Source organism: Quercus robur, chromosome 4 (assembly GCF_932294415.1).
Source record: "Quercus robur chromosome 4, dhQueRobu3.1, whole genome shotgun sequence".
Lineage (NCBI taxonomy): Eukaryota > Viridiplantae > Streptophyta > Magnoliopsida > Fagales > Fagaceae > Quercus > Quercus robur.
Window position 1 is genome coordinate 53,672,999 of NC_065537.1, and position 21,558 is coordinate 53,694,556.

Here is a 21,558-nt window from a genome sequence, read left to right on the forward strand (position 1 = left end):
GAATAAAAATGACGTCATAGACTAATTTGATAACTCAAAACACAACAATAACAATTAAGTTTTAGTACCAAAATTTCAAAATTATAGCTCACTAACAAAATAGGTAAGATCTCTCTCTCTCTCTCATATATATATATATATATATATATATATTCTTTTATGCTCTATACTTTAAATGTTGTATTCTTATCCTTGGAAAATTCATGTGTGTTTGTTTGTACATTGTGTATGATCACATCCAATACTTTCTTTTCTTAGTGTTGTCATAAGATCTAACGTACAGACTAATTGACAACATATCTCTCAATTGAAGTTGCAAGGTGTGCATACCCTTCAATGAAGCTGGAGGATGTTCTCATTGTATCCTTTTAAAGCCTTGGTTTTAGGTACAACTATAACACAATACAGCTAATAAAAACAAACCGCACCAAATCAACACACAATTTTAATCCTACATTCTTTATTCCAACACAACAACAACACCCACCCACCACCACCCCCAAAAAAAAAAAAAAACTCTAACACAAATTTAGCCACAACTATTATACGTGACAGAATATAATATAATTGGTTGTCTCTCAATTTTGCGTGGACCACCGCTTATAATTAATCATGTGGGTAAGTGTGTGCCTTTGTGTTAAAACCCCTTTCTCTTTTTTCTTTATGTGTGTTTGTTTCTCAAAAAAAAAAAAAAAACTGGTAAAATTTCTAATGGCTGAATAAGAGATCTGTGGTTCAATTTCTGTTTACATAAAAAACTAATTGATGTTTTGATCTAATAATAAATAACTATCATCAAGAGCGGATACTATAGATTGAAATTCTCTCTTAAAAAAAAATCATTTGAAAGAGTTGTGACAAAAATTAAAAATTTATTCTCTAGTCCTAGATTTTTTTTTTTTTTTTTAAAATAAAAGAAAAGAAGAATCTTTTTTTGAAGGGAGAAAAGAAGAATCTGATCCAAAGAAAACTCAACTAATAAATTGTTTTCATTCTGTTTACTATATAATAATATTCTTGGCAGACAAATGCATTAATTAATTAATTCAAAGAAAATAAAAAAAAGAATCAGCATTAGCAATGCAATGCAAATCCCAACTGGCCACAAAAAATGCCACAAATAAGAACCATCTCCAAACTTCACATTCTACCATTTCTACCCCTCAACAACACCCCTCCAAACACCATATCATACACACAAAAAAAAAAACCAGGGGCCTTTTCGTCACACCAATCTCAATTACCCCAGATCAACCTAACCCAAAATCAAACCAAAAAAAAAAAAAAAAGCGAACCAAACAAGAACCCAAATCTTCCGTCACCGTCTGTTCAAATCACGCACGTGACAGCCCAATCACCCACCGTCAGATCATCATCCAAACGGTCAAAAAAGAGTCCTTAAAATCGCAACCGCATGTGACGCTATCTCCAACAGTCCTATCATATTTTAAAAACCACGAAAACTGTTTTCCGTGATTTCTATTTCCCAAATTTTTTTGTCAGGATCATTCAAAAACATAAAACATTTCTATATTTATATCTATATATATAGGATTTCGTTTTCCACGAACCCTAATTCCAATTTTTCTTACAACAATTTTTGTTTTTTCGTTTTTCATTTTCAAAAAAAAAAAAAAAAAAAAAAATCTTTAGGATTCATAGCCATGAGTACTTGGGATCTTCTCAACATTCAACCTACAGAACTCAAATTCCAAGGTAAGTTTTTTCATTTTTCCCATTCCTTTAATTTTCTCAGTCTAATTTCTGTTTGGTTCCATAGAAAATTCAGGAGGTTTGCTGTGTGTGTGTGTCTATTTTTTTTTTTTTTTTTTTTCTTTCTAAATGCTGCTTTGGTTTGATCTGAATGCAAAATGCACGTTGATAATTCATGATTTGCCCTAATTTTCTGTTTGGTTTCTTGGAAAATTTTGTATTGTGTTTGTGACGCGAGAAAATTGAGGGGGGAAAATTGAACATGATTTGGGTTTTTGGGGTTTGAAAAATTGCAGTTTATTTAGGTTGCTTTCAGAATCTGTAAGCTTTATGGTTTATTTTTTTTGATTTTTTAATTTTTATTTCTGTTTGCTGTTTTGTCTAATCGCTTATGATGTATTTTATCGTTATTTTTCCTGTTTGTAACCTTTTTTTCAATTTGTTTGTTTCTGATATTTGGGGTTAATCTTGGCATGTGATTGATAAAGTTGAATTGAAGAAGCAGAGTTCATGTTCTATGCAATTGACCAATAAAACAGACAAATATGTGGCATTCAAGGTAGTTTGGTTTCCTATTGAATTTTAATCTTCTGTGTTTGATATATTTGGGTTAGCTGTGGTTTGGCATATTGTGTTATGCTTATCTTATGTTTGTAATTGATTAGGTTAAAACAACAAACCCCAAAAAATATAGCGTCCGACCCAATGCTGGTGTTGTTTTGCCTGGAGGCTCATGCAATGTTATAGGTAAATACTTTAATTACTAGTAACTTTAATAGTAAGTGGTTCTTCTTGTTCATTTTTTTAATGTATATAATATGTTATTTTTCCACTTTCCACTTTAGAATTTGAATTGCAGGATGGTGGGTTTTATTTAAATAATTTTTGCCACATTAGTTAAGTATTAATTTTAAAATGCTTGTCCAGGTTCTAAAGTTCTATCATTTAACATTGTAATTTGTCTATATCAATCTAGTTTTGGTTGATGAGTTTCTTGGTATGTATTCTGGCAGTAACAATGCAAGCTCAAAAAGAGACACCTGCTGATTTGCAGTGCAGGGACAAATTCCTTCTTCAAAGTGCTGCTGTGCCTGATGGTGTGACCACAAAAGACATAACCCCTGAAATGGTGTGATGGTTTTCCTGCCCCTTTTTTTTGGGGGTGTTGTGGTGTTTTTTGGATTTTTTTTTTCTTTCCTGTACTAACATGGTATAATATTTTAGTTCAACAAAGAGAGTGGTAAGGTTGTGGAAGAGTTCAAGTTGAGGGTCAGTTACATTCCTGCGAATCCCCCATCACCTGTCCCTGAAGAACCTGAAGAAGTTTCTTCCCCAAGGGCATCATCAGTGCTTGAGAATGGGCATCAAAATCGTTCATTGTTTGATGCTGTAAGTGTTTTTACCTTTCCTGTCTTGAAATCTTTTCTATTTTCTTAACATTTTAAACATTATTTAAGAAGCTTGTATGGAGACTTTGACAGCCTTCTGGTTTGCTGTTGACCTGGGATATTGTTTTAAATGTTTTAAAATTAGGTGTCAAGATCTTTAGAGGAGCCTAATGAGAAGTCTTCAGAGGTAAACCTCTGTTATTTTTAAAGATTAATGTATTTCATTTTAATGATGAATTTTTTCCCCCAATTTATGTGGTTCCTTTGTTAATCTTTGAGAGTATGTGGAGTACTTATGTTTTTAGTTGTATGATGAAGGATGTTTGAACCATTTAGTGGTATAATAATTATGCTTACTTATTTTGCGTGTATATAAATAGTTGGAAGGATCTGTGTGGTGTTATCAAGCTTATAGTTTGATATTGCCTTTCTAGGAAGAATCAATGTCTGCCTAGGGTTAAAATGGCTGGTAATGGGTATGATGCTTAACGAAATTTATGGAAATAAAGAATGCAGAGCTTCATCAAATCATAAAATTAGTTGTTGATGCTTCATTTTGTATTCTTTTTTTCTATGTTTCATTGACACTTAATTGGTATTGCCAAAATCTTTTGATAGCTACCATTTTTTGAGGAAAACTTCTCTATTTGTTATTTTCTTCAGTATGAATTAAATTTGTAATGATGTTAAATGTTGATGCAAAATGGCAATAGTAAATGGTGGTGCTAGATGTCCTTATGGTAATATAGCATTGATGTTTTACATTATTCTTTTCTCAACTGAGTCAGTTTAATATTGTTTGTTATCTTAATCATTTCACTGAGTTCCAGTTTTGATGACCTCCTATGTACTTATAATTGTAGGTTATATTATGTTAACTGATTTAGGAGGATTTGGTTTAGCACTTCAATCAAATAACAAATTGTAAAGATTTTTGGTAGTGACTCTTCATGTAATATTGCATGTCTGGCTGGTCCAGTGTGAAAGGAAAATCCAAAATTGGGGAGCCCTTGAAACTTTATGGACCTAGCAGGAGTGGAAATTTTTGGTCCAGTTATTTGCTATTAAATGACATGCCTCTCTTAAGATTTTTGTTTTTATTTTACTCCAGTTGTGCCAAGAAAGGCATTTTCTCCTTTAGGATTTCAGGTAATAGCCTGGCCTCTGTGTGTGGGTGTCCTCCACTCTATGGGACATTCTCAAGTAAAGAACTATTGATTTTGTGTTCAGGAAGTTACATGTTAGTCACACCCTCCTCCCTACTTCTAGTCAGGTCAAATCTTAAAATGCAAATTTGGGAGAAATCAAAGAGTAAGGTTATTTGAAGGTTATTTGTAGGTTATAGCTATTGGGTGTAGCAATCTAATATAAACCAATAGTTTCACTTTCTTGCTTTTGTGGAGGCTAATACGTTTAGTTAATTAAATTTTAGTTTTCATGCTTGGAGTTGGCTTTTTACAGGCCTAAAGTATGGGGGGGAAAATTTGTTACTTAATGAAATAATTTAAGTAATAAAGTCAGAGGTGTACTTGTTGTACTTGGCACAATTGATGTTCTGCTGTATCATTGACAAAAACTACTTATAGCCCCCCATTGTCTTAGGTTTTGGCTTAGAATTAGATGCTCTCATCTCAGCCTTGTAATGGTGACAACAAGATACAGATAAAAGTCAATATGAAACACGTTCTAAAGTTCAAGATTAAATTTTAGGTTGGGTCAACACAAAATTAGATGCCTCATTCTCAGCCTTGTTTCAGGAGTTCACTATTTTGTGTAAATTTTGTCTTTATCTCTCTTGATACAGATACTTTCTATAGCCATATGCCATGCCAGTGGATAGGAATTTAGAAGTAGAAGCAATGAGGCTTGCGTAAGTTGTTTAATGGATGGGATAATGGGTGTTATTGATTAGTAATGAAGAACTATCTATCTTGAAAAATTGTCTTAGGTATTGGCTTACAATTAGATGCTCTCATCTCAGCCTTGTTATGGTGACAACAAGATACAGATAAAATTCAATGTGAAAGATGTTCTGAAGTTCAAGATTACATTTTAAGTTGGGTCAACACAAAATTAGATGCCCCATTCTCAGCCTTGTTTCAGGAGTTAACTATTTTGTAAATTTTATGTCCTTTTCTCTCTTGATACAGATACTTTCTATAGCCATATGCTATGCCAGTGGATAGGAATTTAGAAGTAGAAGAAATGAGGTTTGCTTAAGTTGTTTAATGGATGGGATAATGGGTGATATTGATTAGTAATGAAGAACCATCTATCTTGAAAAATTGGTTGCTAAGGTTTAAATGGGCACCTTACCCCTATGGGAAGTGTACCAAATAGGAAAATTGTTGTGTTTTGTTAAGTACTATCTTCACCTATCAAAAAAAAAAAAGTTTTGTTAAGGACTATCTTCTTGTCAATTTTGAAAATGCTTGTCTTTCATTTTGCTTGAAGTTTGTTTTATGTCTAATTTACTTCTGTGTTATTGTGCTGGATTATTTTCATTTTCCCTGTAATAGAATTGGTTGATTGTGCCATTTTGCAAAGCAATAATTAATGGATATTTTTCCTTCAGGCATGGTCTTTGATTTCCAGGTTGACTGAGGAGAAAAGTTCTGCTTTGCAACAAAATCAAAAACTACGTCAGGAGCTGGTATTGGTTTTGTTTTTGCATTTATGGTGTTAAATATTTATTTTTATTTATTTTTAAATACTCCTGTGGTTTTTCAATAAATTCATATTCATATTGCTTGTTTCCAATATTTTCTAGAGATTGTGTGATTTTTCTTGTTATGTGGTTTCAGTAGAAGGCCCTCCTTCACTTAACTAAAATAATTTGAGTGGGGCCATACATAACTGTCAATCTTGAAACTCAATTAAGCAAAGTGGGTACAACGACTAATCCATCTGCTTCAGTTAGCATTAAGTATTTGATAGTCTGTTGTACAAAAGTTCTCTCTAATTCACTGCTTTTGAATGGTACAGAAGTATTTACCACTTGTAAGATATAGTACTTAATTATTGTCGTGGAATGTTTATATAAATACATATATAGAGAGACTGCTATCACACATGTATGTGCTGAATTTTATAAGGAAACTCTAGTTTATTTAGAAGGGTGGGTATGTGTGTTAATGATTCTATTCCTGTGGGGTTGGCCTTCAACTTGGTTTAGTTAGGTATTTGCTGGTTGATCGGTTCAAAATTCCCTCTTCCTTTTTTATGGACTTGGGGCTTGCAATGAATCCAGCATCCTTGATTGAAAGTTAATATAATAGTTAAAATGGAAAGAACATTTGCTCTTTTACAAATACCCCTTTTCCATGTGTAATTCTTTGTGATGAATGTGGTGCATTTTATCAATTTACTCCATCCTGTTTTCCTTTGTCATTTTAATAAATTTTATGTTTCATACTTGCTGTATGTTGTCATAATGTCATTACTATGTTTGACAGGATATTATGAGAAAAGAAATTAGCAAAAGTCGTGCTGGTGGCTTCTCGTTATTGATTGTGGTGCTGGTTGGTCTCATTGGCATCTTGGCTGGCTACTTCGTTAAGTAAACGTAGAAACCTGCATTTCGAGCAAATCTTTTATTTCTTACCCGATTGTTGGAATCAAGATTGTTGTTGTTGCCCCATATCTTTCTAAGACTTTTTAGGTCTTTTTTATATAGTGTGTAAATTGTAGCCTCTTATAATTTTACTTGACATTTTGAATGATTATTATGTCTTTTAAACAAACTTTCTTGATTGGAGGTGTGGTTGGATGAGTTCAGCTTATTGTAAACTCAATGCACAATATTGATTGTTTGGTTTAGTTAAGATTTTTTACTCTCTTTGAGTGTTATGAATGGATTCGTTTATTTAATTGGTGCTCAGGTCATTGATTACTACAGATTGTAATCTAGGGTTTTTTGCTTCAACTCAAGAATTGTGCTAGTGATGCTGAATATTTGGTGAAATATGTTTAAATATGCTACACGTTGGGAGCTCTTCCTGGACCTGATAGCTCTATGGTTTTGCTCTTCCAGCAAGACCTACTGTTATCCATCAGAGACCCAATTTGTGTGTTGCGCTTGCATGACATAATGGTTCCATATTCTTTTTTGTAATTTGCATGGGAACATTGTTTGTCCCACGCTACAATCAATATATTTTCATTTCAATTATTTTCCCCACCCTGGTGAAGTGAACAATGGTATGTTTTCTTGCACCCACTAAGGCTGCGTTTGGTAACTATATTGTGGAAATTTACTATTGTGGAATGCATTCTAGCAAACTTCATTAAAAAAAAATGTTTTATGTGATGTGTTTTTTCAATGAATTAATTTTCTAATTAAAATATTAAATAATTTTAGTTAAATAGTAAACATTGAAAAATGTATTATTTTAGTTTCAATATAAGTTTATGCACTTTTTTTTTTTTTAAAATTTCTTATTTAAGTGTCATCTTTTTTCTTAGTAATTTCTCTACTATCTTCTGTTTCCTCAGATTTTATATTATTTTATTTTTTATTTTTGCAAAACTTAGGTACAATTTTTTAAGTTTTACTACATATGTTTCTCAATAAAATTTAAATACATAATTTGCATTGATCACTAAAACACAAATAATACTATCTTTTCCAAGAACAGTTAAATGCAAAGTGTAACTTCACATGGTTCACATATATAACCTTACTAGCTTCCTGAGAACCACACCTCCTCAGCCAAAAAAAGCCTACCAAATCATTCAAGTCAACACAAGTTTTGCTTTATTTTATTCTTCTAGTAGTAAATATGACATACTGCTCTCACCATTGCTCGAACTTAACCTTCTACCTTTCCTTCTCTCATTTCATTATATTCGTGACACACATGAATCCACACAAGAAGAAATGTCAAATTCGTTAATATTGGACATTCTCTCCAGGCTTACCCTCAAAACCCTCTCAGTGCAGGAACGTCTTTAAAACTTGTTAAACAATGATTCACTCGCCTTGCTTAACTAAGTTACATCTTGGCAAGAGTTCAAGTTGTTTATAATGAGGATTTCATGGTTTTGAAGACACCATTTGATGGGAGTGCGATAGCCGATAGTAGATTAGATTTTTAGACCAAATTTGACTAAAAACGTATTGAGGTTGATGTGAATACTCTAAAACTATGCAAGACGAAATATATGAAATATGGAAAACATAATTTTTGTAAAAATATGGTATAAAAAGCCAAAAAAAAAAAAAAAAAAACCCCATAAATTCCGCACTAAAAAATGGAAATAAGTAATTTCTTCTACCATATTTCAATTTAGTAGTATATTTTCTTTATTTTGATTTAGTTTTAAAGATTTTTTAAGAATTCAACTTATTAAACATTTAATATAATTAGCATATATACATATATTCCATTTTTAGTTTTTACTAATCATGTAGAGAGTTGCAGTTGTAGGAGAAGATAAACAAGAGCATGGAGTTTTTGTATTTGCTTCGAATAACCTTAATACCTTCCTTCTCTTATTAGGCCAAACTTACTTGAATAATTCAAATTGATCCAAAATTTGAAGTACATCAACAAATTTGACTTTACACACTGTTAATGTATATTATATTATATTATGGGTTTTAGGCCCAATTACCTTACTTGTACAACACTTTACTTGTACCGCACACTTACGCCTCCTATATAAGGTTCTGATGTATATTCTCTTATTATGAAATACAATACAATCTTCCAGTATTTCTAACATGGTATCAGAGCCTTATATAGGAGGCGTAAGTGTGCGGTACAAGTAAAGTGTTGTACAAGTAAGGTAATTGGGCCTAAAGCCCATAATATAATATAATATACATTAACAAGACTGTTGACACTCCGGTTGAACTTAATGCGCATTTGACACCCTCGGGGGGGAAACCATTGTCTAATCCTTCTCTTTACAGACGATTGGTTGGCAGCCTAATTTATCTCACAGTTACTCGTCCAGACATCTCCTATGCTGTTCATCAGGTGAGCCAGTATCTGTCTGCTCCACGATCTACTCACTATGCTGCTGTTCTGCGCATTCTTCGATATCTGAAGGGCACTCTCTTCCATGGCCTTTTCTACTCAGCTCAGTCTCCTCTTGTACTTCGTGCATTTTCTGATGCTGATTGGGCAGGGGATCCCACTGATCGCAGGTCCACTACAGGTTATTGCTTTCTCCTTGGTTCTTCTTTGATTTCTTGGCAAAGTAAGAAACAAACTTTTGTGGCCCGCTCTAGTACTGAAGCAGAATATCGTGCCCTTGCTGATACCACATCTGAGCTCCTTTGGCTACGATGGCTTCTTAAGGATTTGGGTGTGTCCACCTCCTCTGCTACTCCCCTTTATTGTGACAACCAGAGTGCCATTCATATTGCTCACAATGATGTCTTTCATGAACGGACTAAACACATCGAGATTGATTGTCATTTTATCCGTTATCATCTTGTCCATGGTGCTCTTAAGCTCTTCTCCGTCTCCTCCAAAGATCAACTTGCAGATATCTTCACCCAGTCACTTCCTAAGAGACGCACTCGTGATTTAGTTGACAACCTCAAGTTGGTCTCACATCCACCTTGAGTTTGAGGGGGGCTGTTAATGTATATTATATTATATTATGGGCTTTAGGCCCAATTACCTTAATTGTACAACACTTTACTTGTACCGCACACTTACGCCTCCTATATAAGGCTCTGATGTATATTCTCTTATTATGAAATACAATACAATCTTCCAGTATTTCTAACACACACATCCATTAAGGAAAATAATTTAATAACAAAACATAATCCTACATAATCCTCAACCACGATAAAGTCAATTTCGAAAGTTAAAAAATAAATCTTGTTCAAAATAAAAAATAAAAACATTTCATGCTATTTCTTGCATCCACTTGTTGATATCCCAGGCGTCCCGAAATTCATCATCATCAATTGAAATAATCTTCTTCAACGCAGAGAAATACATCTCCTCCCTCCATTTCTCCAGGGGTGGTAAATCCAATATTTGAGTGACTAGCCAGTTTTCATAATCAAACTGACCAAATAAACAAATGTCAATCAGCAATGTGTGTGTGAGAGAAAGAAAGATAAATGACTAATTATTTAATATAGCACTTGGAAACCTTGTTTTGAAGCTGATGAGTGTGCTGCTTAGGCCATCCACTCTCCTCCATATGCTGGTAGAGTTCTTCAACAGATGATGCCATCTCTTCTTCACTTGGCAATGCCACCTTGCCAGATAAAACTCTTGCCACCCATCGGGATTGTAACTCAATTATTAAAGTGGTAACACCCTGATTACATATTGAATAATACTTAGTCAACCTAAAAGATGAAGCAATAAGAAGTATTGGATATAACTTAAGAGAGATATTATGTAGAACAAAATATAGCTATTCAAAATTGTTGCCATCAAGATAAAGAAATTTAATGCTTTGATATCTGACATTTTTCATCCTTTTGTCTTTGTGGTGATCAAATATGGACTATCATAGCCACTTTTTACCAGAAAAGTCTAATCATAAAAGGGTTAAGAGTTATGAATAGGAGGGAAATTGACGTGCTAAGTTCATCTTGCAATGCCAAACTGCACATTACTTAAAAGAAATATTTTCATGTTCTTGAATACTTATGAATTCATCAAATTCATAGCACAGAATAGCATACCCTGTAAGGTAGTCCTACAAAAGAAAGCCAAGGAGCTAACTGTGGCGGGAAAACATGTTTATACAGGGGTCCAACACGATTGTCATCCACGCTCACTATTCCATTTGTTCTTAAAAATGGGAAATGGTATTTGTACCTGCAGGAGGAGAACAATAATCAACATCTAAAAGGAGAGGTCGAAAATTTTGCAAGTATCAACCTGGCATATGAAAAAAGTTCTTAATTTATGTAACTGAGACTAAGAAAATAGAGCAGATATGAAATCACTTTCAGGGCATTACCCAGTACAATGCATGATGACATCTGCATAGACAAATGATCCATCTTGGAATACTACTTTACCATCTTCTTTAGTACATTCTATCTGCAGAAGGTTACCATCCATTAGGAGAATAACTTATCCATTTTAAAGTTTCTGATGTCAAAGCTGTTAGAAATAAGAATTTTCTAGTAAAGAGATCACCAAACCATTGAATGTTGCCAGATATTATCGTGACTTTCCAACTTTTTGAAATGGATATCTGAGGCTCGTAGGGCTTGATGGACTTCTTTTGCAACAGAGGAGATCTCTGTCAAGATGTCAACTGCACTAGATCCATTTCCAATTACCACCACAATCTGTCAACCGTGATCACACAAATACTATTAAGGAAAGGAAAGGCACCAAAAACAATTACACTACCAGAATTCATGAACGAAATTAATTAAGAAGTGTGGAGCCAATATATGTGATCTTGTAGTATGCCACCATTGACAAAGCAGACAAAGTGAATTTTACTGACTTTGGAAATAAGGTCACTTTGTTTGCAATACTATCTTGGCCTCTTTCTCATCTTTTTTTCCTTCATCCCTGTAAGCTAAGCAAAACGTTTTACGATTCTAAATCCTCACTTTAGGGTAAGTTTGTAGTTTGAATCTTAGTACCAATAATTAATTGAATGCGTGCAATCTATTACAAACTAGATGCTAGATAAAGCCATGAAATTTGTAAGGTCATTGCACAAGGCAATGACAGACAGGTATGGAAGCAGAGCTGGAGCAAACTGTAATAGAAAACTGAAAGCTATTTTAAATGGTTACTTCAGAATTTGATAGACACCTAAGACACCACACCATGTCTGAACATGTAATGACTTGGGTATGAGTGTATGCAAAATCTATCTGAGAGTTCCACTGGCATATGAGGATATGTTCCTAGATGACTAAAATTTCCAAACAATAGAGTCTTACATTGTTCTCCTGTTTCTCAAACATATACTATTTCAAATCATGTCTAGTATGTTTCTATAGTAGAGGCAAGAAAAATTATACACAGACAATTGTTAGTTTCTAAGTTGAATAATTAAGGAATTAAACAAATTGGTGCCTTGACATGCACACAAGCACACCCTTGACAACTCTATATAAGTCCATGGAATATAGTATGCAAGTTGTTTTGAAAAGAGTAAGAGAAGATTTTGTATCTCTTTCTGTTGCCTTAGTAAATCTACAATTTCTTTTGTATGGAAACAAGTCTTTCATCTTTTACAGACAGTATTTTTTTATAATTTAGTTCCCCTAAAATGTATCAACTTGGACACACAACATTCCCAAGCAATGCCTTTAAAAATGATGATAAAAATCATACCTGAACTCTGTTTTGTATGGTAGTTTATAAAATATTTTTCCATAACCTTATTTTTGCTTATTCACATCCATTGCACAGATCTAGATAATAAAGTACAAGAATGTATTTGTAGCAAACAAGGTGAACAACTTGGCATAGAATAGCAGCAGCCAGCAACAAACTGTATTCATGTTTTAGATAAAGAGAAATTGGTGCTGTTGGAAAACAACAATACTAACTTTTACTTACTAGATTTTGAAATGGTTCGGGAGTCCGGTAGTTGTGGCTGTGTATTTGCACTCCTGGCCAAGAATCCATTCCTATCACACAATATAAAAATAGCAACACTTGTAAAAAATGAATAAAAGGTAATCGAAAGAATCAAAAAATACTAATTATAATCTATTAGGAAGCACATCCACAACAAACATGCAAAGAGCAAGAAATCATATAAAAGCCTTCAGCTTCATGAAGACATGCGCTGCTTTTATGTCTCTCTATGTAAAGTTAATAGCATATTTTTGCCACAAGGTAGTCACATACTATATTACTTCATATTAAGCATTGGAGAAATCGAGAATTGGAAGCAATTAACATCGATGGCCTAAATCCTATTAAAGAAAATGTAGGAGTTTAGCACTCTTGTATATGCCAAATTTGACAAACAGCACAATTTTAGCAAAATTTTAGGAAAAAAAGCATCTAACAAAGCCATTTAGTTATGTAGCACATTTTTGGAACTCAAGTTTAATTGTGCTAGTTGGCAAATTTGGCCCTTGTATATAAGGTTAAGCCACTGGTATATATTTCAGGAGAAGAAAACTTGAATATGGCTACTCTTCCTATTCAATGGAGGTTGAGTTTTATGTAGGTGTAACTTCAAGGTTTTTATCTCGGAGGACAGCAGGTACTTCTGCGAAGTGTTCCAAACAAAAAATCATGGTGCAGATATTAGGATTGTCTTATTGCATATTAATGTAGCTATACCCCTATGTTTGCGAAGTTTCAAGATTATTATAGATTAATAGCTACCTCATTTATAGAATTAAAATGTATAAATTTCAAATTTGCATTTTTAAATTATTGCATAAAAGATGAGTTTATAAATCGAATAGTAAAAACATACAATTGGCACGAATTTTACATGTGTAATTGGTGAACATTACTTTTATTTGGCCCTATAATTAACATTATTTTTATTATACATTTAATAATTGTGAAAAAGAAGTTGTGAACCCTTTTTTTTACCAGATTATTTTTTCCCCAATTAATATGATAGCATGCAATAACAAAAACAGTTAAGTTATAACTTAATTAGTAAATAAGAGATATGAGATTCAATAGCAAGAACTAATGTCTTTTTGGTTTGTTACTTATGTACGGAATAAGAGTTTGTTGTATTTTAAAAAAGGAAAGCATATGGTGAATGGAGGTGCAAAATTGTAATTATGTTCATTTATGATGTTTTCCATTCTCTTTTTCCTTAATTTGGATTTGGTAATTAAAATTTGTGGGCTAGTATAACACCACCCATCTGTTCCACATCCAATTTTCCTTCATACCAATCATATGAAAATTTTGTCAAGATCCTTATAATTTAGTGATATATTTTGTTCCTCCTTTATTAAGAGCAATAGAGTTTGATCGAATCTCCTTCCCTATTATTGTAACTATCAAATTATTAATAAATAAAATATTTTTATTCTCAACTTGTTTGAGGTTGTTAAAATTGGAATCTTACGTCAGATTGGTGGAAGGGTTTCAAATATCGAATCGTATTGTCAAATTTTAAGATTCTACTTTCATTGAAAAATAAAACCAAAAATATAAATAGTAATCATTAGAATTATAAAATTATCAAATGTAAAACAATGTTTTGCTTCAATATATTTGATATCCTACACTATTTCATCTATGTTAATTAATGAATGAGATATATATAAATGTGCAGCATCTAAATAAGAAAAAATCAAATAGCTAAGCATAATTAATAGTAAATGTAAGATATACTTATAAGTTAAGATTGAAACAAGATATGTTTAGGAAACATGATAAATTGGTAGATTCTAGTTAAGCTGTGGTAGATTCTAGTTAGCTTAACTGGTACAATCTCTTGTTACACAAAAAACCAAATGAGTGTTTTGATCTTATAATAAAAAGCAATTTTTAGGAACGAACGCTATAAGTTGAAATTTTCTATAAATAAAATTTCTAAATAAAAACGTGATAAATTGGGAAATGAATGAGAAAAATGAAATGATGTTGGTTTTTTTAGTGTTGAAGTGTATTGGTTAAAGTTAAGTTATTTTATTTTAGTTAAAGTTAAGTTTTTTATTACAATTTACTAACTTTTTTTAGGGAGTCAAACACTTTTAAGTAAAAAAAAAAAAAAAAAGGTACTTATTTATTAATTTTTGTTATTTTTCAAACCTTTCTTTTATTTCTAACTTTTTATTTAAAAATTACACGTACCAAAAATGCACCGATAATGCTCCACTTTTGACAGTTTTAGTAGTTTTTGTCCCTTATTTATTTATTTTTTATTTATTTTTATTTCTATTCAAAAAAATCTGAAGATGAAATGTACTATGGGATCAGAACAGAGGACCGTTTGGTAAGAGGGTTTAAAGTATCGGAGTTTCAAACCAACTGCAAAGTAACTATTTTTTTTTTTTTTTTTTGGAGAAGAATTGCAAAGTAACTATTAAACTATGCTAATATTACAAAAAAAGAAAAAAAAATATATATATATATACATACACACTAGCTTCATCACACGCGCTTCAAACATGTGATGAGGTTTTTTTTTGAGTTTAGTGTTATAATTTTATATTGTGGGGCCCAATAATTCGTGGGCCAGGCCCATTTACTCGTTGGGGCCCAAAGGCCCAGGCCGAGGAAAGTCATAGCCCAGGATCGGTAATACAGGTACAAAATAGCCTTGGGACACAGCTGAGGACGATTCAGTCCTCGGCATGTCCGAGATCTCACAGGAAGAAGGGGCAAAAATGGTATAGAAACAGTTTGGGAAAAAATCTAAAATATCTGTGTCAATAGAAAAGGGTATGCGGGAAAGTATGACGATCAGGGAAAGCTGCCCTGACTGCCATTCAATACTCTGCACCTGACAGAGCCATACTCTCCGGCTTTTACAACCATCCCCAACCACTCTGGGTATGGGTTGATGGGACAAGTATCAGTCTTGGAATGCCGATCCTACACGTGGACGAAGGATAAGGAACACAGGCTAGTATAAAAGGAAAAGTAAGCAATCCAGAGAAGGGGCTGGGAAAAATCGCCAAAAACCAGAGTCTCCTAGCCCGCCTCCAGGAGAAAGACTCCTAAGGCGAAAACGACTTAATCATGTATGAATACCACGAGAAACCCACCGTCTGGTGACTGAGGCCTAGCCTTTCAAACCTACGCTCTACAAATAATATTGTTTGGGCCTTTTTTACGTGCGAATCTAACACTGTTACGGTTCGTTACGAATCGTGTCCTTACATATATACATCTCAAATTTTTTTTTTTTTTTTGAGAAACTCTTTCATCTCAAATTAGACGTTTCTTTCTTCTATCTAATTAAAATATACATATAATGATTTTTATTTTGAATATAGAAAATACATTCATTAAAATGAAAAAAAAAAAAGTACAGAGAAAAAAATTTAGACACCAACATAAATAAATAAAAAATAAATTATTAAGAAGAAAAAAATGGAGTACATTAAAAATCACTTTTCTTTTTAATGTACATTAAAAAAAAAGTGAGATTAAAATTTAAAAGAAAGGAAACTGAAAAAATAAAAAGAGAGAACTGTGACTTTATTTTTATATATAATTTTTATTTTGAAATATATACTTATAAATTAAATAATTTGAAAATAACAATAGAATGACCGTTATTTTTTAAGTAATATTTTAATTGGAGTTAAAATTATATTTTTACTGAATTTTCTTTTAACTTTACCTTGTCTTTTGACTTTGTCTCTTGAACACATAGAAATGCAGAGCATTTAAGAGGAAAAAAAAAAAAAAAATGCCAAACAGGAAACCTTTAAATAGCATAGATAAATCAAAACAAACCTGGGAAGTGAGCAATTCGTGGCTCGGTGTGATGACCATTACAAACCACCACAGCCTCAAACACCTCTTCCTCTTCTGACTCACTCCTCCGAGTTCTCGACTCAACAACCCACTCGTGACTCGCTTCATCAACTCGTTCAACCCGAACCACTTCGTGCTCGAACCGTACCAACTCAACCAACCCAAAATCCTTAGCAAAGTCCTCAAGGTATAAGAGCATCTCCTCGTGACCCGGGAACTCTCTCGGATCCTTTCTCTCCGTAAACGGGTAGTCCAAGAACCCCATGAGTCGCCTCGGCAGGTTGACTCGGAGCGACTGGTACAAGCTGCTGTGGACAATTTCACGACCCGGGTCGAGACCCAATGGGTCGGGTTCCACGCGTGGATCGTAGGCCCACGTGCCACCGAGTCTATTGGTTTTCTCGAAGATGGTGACAGCGTGGCCTTGTGTTTTGAGCTCACGTGCGGTGTGTAATCCGGACACACCAGCTCCGATCACTGCCACTTTTAAGGACAGCTCTTTCATGGTTGGTTTTTTTTAGGCTTTGAGAAAAGTGATAAATGTGTGCAATTTTATATAGTAGTGTTTGTGTTTGTGTTTGCTTTTGTTTTGTGTTTGGTGGGCAGTGTTTGTGTTTTGCTTTTTATGGAATTTTTGATTGCTCAGCTCAATTCATTGAGATAAATCGTTGATGGTTTTAGACTGGATTTTGTTTTTTACCTTTGCACATTTGGTTTTGCCATTTTCCTATTTTGCTTTGGCCAGAGACAGCTAGGTTCTATGACCGAATTTATTTTATTATATTAAAAAATTCAACTTATATGCTTTTTAATTGCTATCAAGTAGATTAAACATTTTTTCCTTTTTTGAGAAACAAGTAGATTAGGCCTTTTTTGAAATATAATTTTTATTTGGGAGGGTAGACTTTTTTGGTTAAAATTCAAAATAGCAATAGTTTATTTTATTATTATTAGCATTATTATATATAAATATAATTTGATAGGTGGAGGTGGAAAGATTTTAGACTTCAATATCTTTGTTAGACCACCGTATACCCTTAGTGCGACGGTCATTCTACAAGTATAAGTACTTGTACGGTGGGGGTAAGGATTGTGGTTCAAATCTCCAAGAAAGAGTTTATTTATAAGCTTATTTACGCTTTGTTTGTTTCGATGTAAAATATTTTCAAGAAAACATTTTTATATTTTACTATATTTGTTTTAAGGTAAAACATTTGGTCAATAGAAAAATATTTTTAGTCAACTAAAACAACTATGGCAAAAATTTGTAAAATATTTTACACTTGAAATGTCCGTAAAATATTTTACATTTGCACTCTCTTAGTCCACCCGACACGTCTACCTCTCTCTCCCTCTCATGCTTTCTTAGTTTTGTACCCATAACCCAGTCCACCATTGATCCTTCTCTCCCACTGGCTCCACCCTCTTCAACACCACCTATAATCGGCTCTACCTTTCGCCGGCGCCACCCAACATCGGCTCTACCCTTTGCCAGTGCCACCCATCACTGGCTTCACCTGAGTTCTTGTTATTCTTAAACGTTCATCGGCTCCACCGATTCTTGGCCACCTCCACCGTCGTTGACTCATCCATAGGTTTTTTTTTTTTTTTTTTTTTTTTTTTTTGCCATGTGGTTTGGAGATCTGGGTTTTTGGATGGTTTATGGGTCATGAGTGGCTGGGTTTCAGGATGGCGGTAGATGGCTGGGATGGAGACGTGGGTCGACTTTGATGGTAGATGGCAGTTCCGTTTCGTCTTTGCAGGTTGTTTCTACAGTGAATGGTGGCGGATCCCTCCGATTTGAGTTTTTGGCTAGGTGGGTTTTTGGGTTTTCAATATGGGTTTGTGAATTTTTTTTGGCTTTCTTTTGGGTGGTTATGGAGTGGTTTGGTCAAATTTGTGGTTTAATGCTCATATGTTGTGGATTGTTGGTGGTTTGTGCTCAGATTTGTGGTTTAACAGTCGGATTTTTAGGTGGTGGCTGTCTTTTTTCTCTTCCAAATTTGGTTTTTGGGGAGATTGGTGGTGGTTTCATGGTTTATGTTCATTTGGGGGTGGTTGTTGATGGTTTTTGCTTATTTGGGGTGGTTGGTGGTGGCTTGCATTTTCAAGTATTTTCTCATTCCAAACACTTGAAAATATTTACGATCAAATATTTTACAGTAAAATTTTTACCTGTAAAATATTTTACGTTTGAAAATATTTTTCATTGAAAAAAACGGAGTGTTAGTATCTTGCTCTTATTTGATGTATTTGTTCTTAGGGGTGTAGGTTATGAAATAATTGCATGGTGGATTTGCATGGGATAAGGTATATAACTTCGTGCGATTTATTAGTCAACTCATAATAATGGATCAGATTTTGAAAGCTTTTTTATTTAGTCCATGTATCAAAAAAAGTTAAGACAATAATCTCTCAAGACCCATAAGAGCCTTGTAGTTTGATACTACCATCCATTCTTAGGTGAATCTCTCACTCCCCCATTTAGATGTAAGGAAAAAACAGACTCAAAATACAAAAGAATATCTATTTATATAGGTAAAGAAAAAGGGAATGGTATTCGCAGCAAAAATAAAGAAAAATCATCTAACTTTAAACTTTTCTCTTCAGCAATCATATGAAAAAGAAAATCAAAAGAAAAGTTTACTTTTATTTCAACTTTTCTGAATTGTGAGTTTCAATTAGCTAAACTGGTAAAGTTTCAGATAGTTGAATAAGAGATCTGGAGTTTAATTTCCACTTACACCAAAAACCGACTAGTGTCTTGATCTAATGATAAAAAGTTATCATTAGAAGCGGACGTTATAAATTGAAACTATTAAAAAAAAAAAAATTCTGAATTGATCTCATCAATCATTACACCATGTGTAAATGTGTAATAGGTATTACACTGATCTCAGTATGGAAACTTTATTGGCCAAGGCCCACTTTTTACAATCCACCCAATTTAGGTGGAAATGGACAGAAACGTGTGACCGAAAAATTTGTCCGCCTTTTATGGTTTTAGGGTCTGTTTGGATACTATTTATTTGTTAAAAATTGAAAATTTATTGCTGAAAACATTGTAACATAATTTTTTTAAAAGACCAAAACACTGTTCACGCATTTTGTGCAAGTTGTCTGGTTCATGAACAGTATCATGGGACCAGCCAAATGCAAACACTAAAACCGCAGTACGCAAACGCACGCCGCTTCAATTTACAAATTTACATGACTTTTTTTATATCCATTTCCACTTCAAAATATTTTTATTATTGATTGTATATTTTTATTATTATTATTGATTATATATGTTTGTATCGTTAAAGGTTCAATTAATATTTACCAGTCAACATTTGTTTATTAGATACTCTATTATTAATCAACAATGTAAGTGGAGAACTAGAAAACCAAGGGGCGGCCCCTTGATACGAGACTTCGAGCTAATTTGACTCTTCAAATTGGGCATATCAAAAAATTGTTATGTGCTACTAGGAAAAAAAATGGATTTTTGTTCATCTTTGTAATATTCTGAACCATATTAATAAACATCACAGCAAATTAGAAATTTTCATTTATTCAACTAGTATTGATTGAAAGGCGAAAGACACGTACATAAATTAGTACAATTATTCACTGTGTACAAGGATATGCATGCTTAGCATCCATGACTGAATAGTTAAAGCGCTCAACTTATAATTGGCAAATCCTTAGGTTCAATTCCAACCGGATGCATGCCTACAGACATTTCATTTTATTTTATTAAAATTAACTCTATGTACAATTAGTTTAAGAAAAAAATTTAAAAGAATTTAAATGGCACATTTATAATTTTTACAAAGGTAGAATATGCTTGAATAAACATTTCCTACCTAAAAGCTCGGAATTAAATCTCAAAAAAAAAAAAAAAAAAGTTCGGGATTAGAATTTCTGCAACTAATGAGAACTGTAATTCTCAAAAAGTTTGTCAAACGAAAGACTAATAGTTTTTCTGCCGCCTTCATGATTCATGTATTGTGATTGACAACGCAAATGTAGCCCCAAAACAGGAACAAAACACAAAATTTAGTAAAGGGAAAGGAATGTACGAGAACTAGTTAACTCTAACAAGGAAAACTGATAACAAGAGAACATTACACTACCAAGGAAACAGATAAGAAAAGAACAATGGGCTAAACTGACAAGGTTAGTGTTATGTACATACTGAAGTGAAAGAGACTCAAAGTAAATGTGTGACAGTAAAATAAGGAACTAAACAGTGAGAGAATTAAGTAGGACTAAAGAACACAAAGTTTAATTTGATTATAGGACACGGACATACGAGGCGGAAAACCTCAATTTCCAATATAAGTAACTAGATTCGGTACAACCAATCACTTCCAAAATCATTTCATAACTCCATATATATATATATATATGTAATTCTTTTGATGAAAAACTTTTTCATTCTTGGTGTGTCCCACTTCTCAATGTGTAGAAAACCACATACAAAACTAGGATGCACAAACACAAACACGGCCATAAGTACAGGTATATGGATAATACGGTGATATGAGCAATTTATGAAAATTTATAATATGATATAGCATATAAAATACTGTTACAACATGAATACGACACCTTCAATGAAGTGTCCGTATACAAAATTACCAGTCACATATTAGCTTAGGCTACATTAGTTCCATATTTTATAAAACAATAATCACCTAGCATCTCATACATATCCGGCCAATTGAGCACATTTATTTACAGGTATTGATTTGCACATATTTCTTTTATACTTTGTCCATTCATATTACTCATTTCACTTTTTAAATGTGATCATCAACAAAAATGTGGACATCATATGTGAAATTATGGACATTATGTGTATAGAATTTATTATATCAATGAGTTTGAGATAACAATTGCTGTTAATTTATTCTCAAAAAAAAAAAAAAAAAAAAAATTACCGTTTATTTACTTTGGCATGGTTATGAATAAAGTCAGAAACTTGTGAGCATTCTTGCAACCACTTGTCTACGTTCCAAGTGTCCCGATATTCTACGCCATGAAGTGGTATAAGAGTAGGACCTTCTCTTTGAATTAATGAATTCATG

The 21,558-nt window shown here is 33.1% G+C and overlaps 2 protein-coding genes and 1 pseudogene across 2 annotated transcripts; 1 reads left to right on the forward strand and 2 right to left on the reverse strand.

Moving 5' to 3' along the window:
• The first annotated feature begins 1,486 nt into the window (after window positions 1-1,486).
• Window positions 1,487-6,939, forward strand: LOC126722984 (vesicle-associated protein 1-3). Its single transcript, XM_050426154.1, has 8 exons — window positions 1,487-1,716; window positions 2,202-2,272; window positions 2,379-2,460; window positions 2,727-2,842; window positions 2,938-3,102; window positions 3,247-3,288; window positions 5,677-5,754; window positions 6,557-6,939. The coding sequence occupies exons 1-8, from the start codon at window positions 1,665-1,667 to the stop codon at window positions 6,662-6,664; spliced, it is 714 nt and encodes a 237-aa protein (XP_050282111.1). The 5' UTR covers window positions 1,487-1,664; the 3' UTR covers window positions 6,665-6,939.
• Window positions 6,940-9,785: 2,846 nt separating this feature from the next.
• Window positions 9,786-17,211, reverse strand: LOC126722985 (flavin-containing monooxygenase FMO GS-OX-like 2). Its single transcript, XM_050426155.1, has 7 exons — window positions 16,460-17,211; window positions 12,623-12,693; window positions 11,236-11,385; window positions 11,049-11,131; window positions 10,768-10,903; window positions 10,224-10,394; window positions 9,786-10,135 (listed from the first exon to the last, which is right to left on the reverse strand). Exons 1-7 carry the CDS (start codon window positions 16,983-16,985, stop codon window positions 9,971-9,973), a joined length of 1,302 nt encoding a protein of 433 aa, XP_050282112.1. The 5' UTR covers window positions 16,986-17,211; the 3' UTR covers window positions 9,786-9,970.
• A 4,196-nt stretch (window positions 17,212-21,407) lies between these two features.
• LOC126722180 (flavin-containing monooxygenase FMO GS-OX-like 3) overlaps window positions 21,408-21,558 on the reverse strand; it is a 35,259-nt pseudogene continuing 35,108 nt past the window's right edge.